This window comes from Sylvia atricapilla, chromosome 8, assembly GCF_009819655.1.
Source record: "Sylvia atricapilla isolate bSylAtr1 chromosome 8, bSylAtr1.pri, whole genome shotgun sequence".
Taxonomy (NCBI): domain Eukaryota; kingdom Metazoa; phylum Chordata; class Aves; order Passeriformes; family Sylviidae; genus Sylvia; species Sylvia atricapilla.
Genome location: NC_089147.1, coordinates 26,814,497 through 26,820,087, shown reverse-complemented (window position 1 = coordinate 26,820,087; position 5,591 = coordinate 26,814,497). Strand labels below are relative to the sequence as shown.

The window sequence follows — 5,591 nt, the reverse complement described above, 5'->3', positions numbered from 1 at the left end:
AGGCTTTTAGGTCTCAGATTTAAATGTTAGACAAACATAATCACCAGAGTCCTGTGTGACATCCATGTTAGGGTCAAAGTGAGAGCAGGTTTTACAGTTTCCAAATTGCCTTGCTTTGAGAAGAGATGGTGCTTTAGATTTGAACCTCTGATAGTTGGTGTTCTGTGTGTGTAATAAACACACTGGGAAATAAAGACAAATGGAGTTTCTGGCTTGGCTTAAAGAGAACTTATGGCCAACATTGTCTCTAGTGGAATTACATTACCAACAACAAGGAAGAGTTGCCAAAAATATATAAATGTATCTATCTCAGGAGGAGAAGCTATTAATGAGATTGTCCTTCTATGAGTAATCCTGTAGACCACCTCCTATGAGATTACCCTTTGAAAAAACAAGCCCACTGAGAAGTCGTGCTGTGTTGCAGAGAGAGTTGTGTGGAGCAATTTAACCACAGGAACTCACGGCTGATTGCTGCTGATCTGCCAAGGAAAACCCTCGTACCAAACCCAAGCAAAGACCAGGACAAAGCATTCGAGGGGTCTGCAGCACCATACCCCGGAACAAGCACATTGTGTCCTCAGTGGGCAGCACAGTGAGTTTCCAAAAGCAGCTGGGCTCTAGGTTTGTTAAAACATGCTTTGGGTTGTTTAAATAGGTTGGCTCTAGTTTTGTTAACTCATGCCTGAGTTATGACAGAAATGAGGCAGAAATAAGTAAGCAAACCTGTTAGATTCACACTGGTCTGCTACAGGACATAAGGATAAAAATAAAAATAAATAATGGTGAGGCAGTGTGTCTTTCAGCACAGCAGGCAATTTCACCTTTGACAGCACAGGGGTGCTGTTGTGACTATCCTGTGCTGTACATTTTATCCAGTACAAAACTTTCCTAACACGTAACACTTCCTCACTATGGAGATGGCACGAGAACCATGCAAAGCGAGCTGGCACACCTGACTCTGTGTATGCTAGGAATTGCAGTTTTTTCCAAAGTTTTCATTCTGCTGATGGATTTCCATTCCAGCCAGTTTCAAAGTGTGATGGTTTAGCAGGAAGCAAAGCCAGTGTGTGTGTGGATCTCTCTTTTGCTGAGAGGGAGGCTGGAGGGAGAGGTAAATACACAAGTGAACACATAAATGGGCAGGTAAAGGTGAATTGTAAATGGAAATCGTAAGAACTGAAATAGGAATCATGAGCAAATTGTCCATCATGGGCTCACTGGAGAGCAGATGGATGAGTGGCCAGCAGGTGCTGCTCAGGAGTGCAGACTGGTGACAAAGTGACACCAGAAGCCAGCAGCAGCAAGGCAATAGCTCAGTACACCAAAAGCTGCTGGGGCAGGTTGGTGGGACAATGAAGTCACGATAAATTTTGGAGAATTTGGGAGCTGCTCCAAATCCCAATAAACCAGAATCTTGCTGTTTCAAGCACACAAATTCCCATTGTGTGAAACATTTAAATATATATATATATATGTATATATAACATAAATGTGAAACTGGGCAAAGGCTTTCGGGAACAACGTAGGTACTTGGAACATGCTGTAATATCTTAGTGTCTATCCAAGCATATTTAATTTATCCTGTTGACTGCAATGGTATTCACAGTCAGATTTGACATGTGGGTTTCCCTCTAAAGTGGAAGGGAGGTCTGCTTGTCCTCACTATAATTTTTAATTGAATTTATGTTCAATCAGCATAACATGATTGCACTAAAGATGGCTTCTGTCTGCCCATAATGAGGTTAAGACTCAATTAGTAGTTGCAGCATCTAACAATGTTTCACCACTTGCCAGAAGGCTCAAGCAGCATGTGGCCAGCTGCAGGTCCCAGTTCAGCACCCATTTCCCGTTGCAGGGGTGCTGGGCCACCCTCCCCGGGAGCACTGAGTGAGGGATGCGCCGTCCTGGGGCTCCCTGTGCCCCATCCCTGCTCCGTCTGTTCCCTGCACTAAACACTGTAGCACAAAACCATCAACACATCATTCACACCCCCCTCTGCAGTCCCCTGAAGGTGCACAGATGCTAGGAAAACTGCTGAGATGATAATAAGGTTGTTGATGTATTTATGTGAGGATTAAGGGTTTTTTTTCATCTTGAAGAAATTAATTTTACTCTAATCAACAATTGTATCAACCCAGTAAGCCTCAAGCAAATCTGAGTGACCATTAGGTGACAAAACCCCAGATGAAGCCTGTTGTGTTCCTTTCTAAGGTTTTTCCATTTCTGCCCACCTGACTCTGATAAATTCATTTTTGCACTATATCCCTAGCACAAAGCAAATTATAGCTCTTTCTCTCTTCCTTCCTTGTAAGGTGTGTCCAGTTTTCCCATCAATCTTATCTTATCACTTACCCAGAAAGTTACCAAACATTGGAATGTATGTGATGGTGTCAATAGTTATCTGAAATACCAATTTTACCATATATATATATATGTATTTGATCTTGGTTATAACTTGATTAAGAGCAGGTAAATAAAAAAATGCATAATTTCTGATTTATGAGAGAATGGACAGACATGTAATTTGAGGGCAACCAGGCGAAATGAAAACATGAAAGATGTAAGTAAGAATTCTACGAGCAAAGGAACACTTGAAATTGTATTATCTTGTATTATATTGCATATCTATTTTATATTTGGTCATATAAGCCAGATACTACCTTTTCATCAAGGTCTACTACGTTCAGTCTATGTACAGATTTTGGACAGCTAACGTGTGTGTCCTTGGGACATTTTGTGTTCCCATCTTCTTCCCGTCAAATTTCTCCTGCACAGGAGCGGTGCGAGCAGCTTGTCCATGGGACGGGTTTCCTTAGGCGTTCCCTGTCACAGGTGCTCCCAGGAGCGGTGCTGCTCCCGCCTGGATTTACACCTTTGGTGAGAGCCGAGGCGCGGGAGCAGCAAGACGCATTCTGTGCTCACCGACCCCGAACGCCGCCGGGGCCGGGGGCTGCCAGGGGCCGCGGGGATGTCCCGGGGAGTGTCCCGAGGGGCGGGGGCGTGTCCCGGGGTGTGTCCCGGGGCGTGTCCCATGTCCCGGGGTGTCTCCTGGGGTGTGTCCCGGGATGTGTCCCGGGGCGTGTCTAATGTCCCGGGGTGTGTCCCGGGATGCGTCCCGGGATGTGTGCCGTGTCCCATGTCCCGGGGGTGTGTCCTGTGTCCCATAACCCGGGGTGTGCCCCGGGGTGTGTCCTGTGTCCCATAACCCGGGGTGTGTCCCGGGGCGCGTCCCGTGTCCCGCAGTGTCTCCTGGGGTGTGACCCGGCATATGTCCCAGGGTGTATCCCGGGATGTGTCCTCTGTCCCGGGGTGTGTCCCGGGGTTTGTCCCGTGTCCCAGGGTTTGTCCCATGTCCCAGGGTGTGTCCCGGGGTGTGTCCCAGGGTTTGTCCCATGTCCCAGGGTGTGTCCCGGGGTGTGTGCCGGGGTTTGTCCCATGTCCTGGGGTGTGTCCCATATCCCAGGGTGTGTCCCGTGTCCCGGGGTGTGTCCCGGGGCGTGTCCCGTGTCCCGGGGTTTGTCCCATGTCCCGGGGTGTGTCCCGGGGTGTGTGCCGTGTCCCAGGGCGTGTCCCGGGGTGTGTCCCCTGTCCCGGGATGTGTCCCCTGTCCCAGGGTGTGTCCCTAGTTCCGGGGTGTGTGCCGTGTCCCGGGATGTGTCCCCTGTCCCGGGATGTGTCCCCTGTCCCAGGGTGTGTCCCATGTCCCGGGGTGTGTCCCAGGGTGTGTCCCCTGTCCCAGGGCGTGTCCCGGGGTGTGTCCCCTGTCCCGGGATGTGTCCCCTGTCCCGGGATGTGTCCCCTGTCCCGTGCCGTGCCGTGTCCCGTGCCCCGTGCGGCGATGCCGGTGCAGCGCCCGCGGCCCCGCCCCGCCGTGACCTCAGCGCGCTCTCCTCCCGTGACGCAGGTGCGGCCGCCGCCCCGGCGCTCCCGGCGCTCGCTCCCTGCCCTCCCTTCCCTCCGCGCCCTCCCCGCCGCGCTCCGCCGATGCGCTGGAGCCTCCGCGCCCCGCAGGTCTGTCGGCGCCGGTGAGGGGCGGGGGGCGGCGGAGGCAGGCCGGGCCCGGCGCGGCGGGGCCTCTCGCCGTGCGGCTGAGGGGGGTCGCGGCGCAGGCCGGGCCGGGCCCCGCGGCGTGTGGGGAGCGGCCCGTGCTGGGCCCCGCTCCGGTGATGCCTCAGCCCTGTCGCAGCCGGGAGCGCCCTGACAGCCCCGCGGGCTCCGGTGGCCGGGGTGACCGGGACGCCGCGTCCTGGCGTTACGGGGAGGGGCCGCAGAACAAACCCGACCCTCTCAGATCCTCCCCTCTGCTCTGTCGGCAGCCTGCGGGCTCTGGTGCTGTCATGCCCTTGGTGCCGTGGTGATGTTATCCCTCTGGTACCCGCTGAAGGCGTTTTTCCGGTGTAGGGTGATAAATCCGTTAAGTTTTATAGCACTCAGACGCCTCCATTGCCCAGGACTCGCGCTGGGCACCTTGAGGTGAATGCGCCGCTGGAAAACCTCCTGCAGGTCCACTTTCTGTGTGCAGGATTAGGATTCTCCGTCCAGCATCTGTGCTGGGGGAAAAGGAACAGTTAGGGCATGGAGGTAGCCCTGAAGTGGCCTTATTTAATAAGCCCTGTATCTCTGATTTAAATTATCTGTGATAATCTTTTGGAGAAACTTTATCCATTTTTTTTTTCACTGTCAGCCTCGTGTTATCTGAATTACTCAGTCTTAAAAAGAACTTTAAGAGTAAGCTGTGTGGGGAATATTGGGGGAAATTACCATGATAGCGGATGAAGACCTACTTTTGTGAAATATGGACCAGACTTTAACCACCACTTCGGCAGAGCATAAAGAATATTTGTTAACATTGGCAGCAGGGCTTCATGTGTATTAAGAAATTCAGTAAGGTCACTAGCAATACCGCTGGAGGAAATTGATTCAAATGGCAGTGCATTTATACTGAAAATGTTCTTGAAAAGAGCTGCATAAAGACTTCGTTATCAGAAGTGTCTGCTGTCTGTTTTCCACATGCTTTTATGAAGAAACCTGGGTAGAATAATTCCCAAGACTGTCTGTGACATTAGGGCACTTCTAGAGGTGGAAGTGGCAAGGTGAAAGCTAGGTTGTTGTTTGAGGCAGAACAGCTGCAGGAATTTTCAGCTGCTTGGGGCTTTCACTTACTTCCACCATTTTGACGGTGCTGTGGTGCATTAAATATCAGGTTGTTCTTGTGGTTCACTGCTTCTTTCTTATTTTTGACCTCTGGTAGAGATTTAATTAATACCATTCCTTAGGTTACTCTTAGCTCAGCTTGATCCCTTTCCAATCACTGTTTTCATTTCAGGGTTGGTTTGGGAAACATAGTGAAGTGGAACAGTTCTAACTCTTCCTGACTCCTGCATGGTGTCCTGGGTGCTGATTTCTGACTGACAGTCTCAAGGCTGAGTGGGCTGGGATGGTCTATGATCACGCTGGTGGTCTCTGGTTTGTTTAGCTGCTGACAGCTGACATCTGTGCTGAAGAGCGCTGTGTGCAGAAGGAAAAACTAGGAAGAAGTCAGGGGGGTTGAGTCTTATTAATCTGTAACTGGAATCTGGCTGGAATGACAT

General features: G+C 50.9%; 1 protein-coding gene across 1 annotated transcript; it reads left to right on the top strand.

Annotated features, from left to right (window-relative positions):
- Positions 1-3,652: 3,652 nt before the first annotated feature.
- Positions 3,653-4,358, top strand: LOC136364575 (uncharacterized). The gene is made up of 2 exons (XM_066324527.1): positions 3,653-3,690; positions 3,905-4,358. The coding sequence occupies exons 1-2, from the start codon at positions 3,653-3,655 to the stop codon at positions 4,356-4,358; spliced, it is 492 nt and encodes a 163-aa protein (XP_066180624.1).
- Positions 4,359-5,591: the final 1,233 nt, after the last annotated feature.

Excerpts from the sequence above, each read along its gene's own strand:
- LOC136364575 (XM_066324527.1), top strand. The coding sequence starts at position 3,653 with ATGTGTCCCCTGTCCCGGGATGTGTCCCCTGTCCCAGG. Across the intron at positions 3,691-3,904 it reads GATGTGTCCCCTGTCCCAGG|GTGCGGCCGCCGCCCCGGCG; the intron begins GTGTGTCCCATG and ends CCCGTGACGCAG.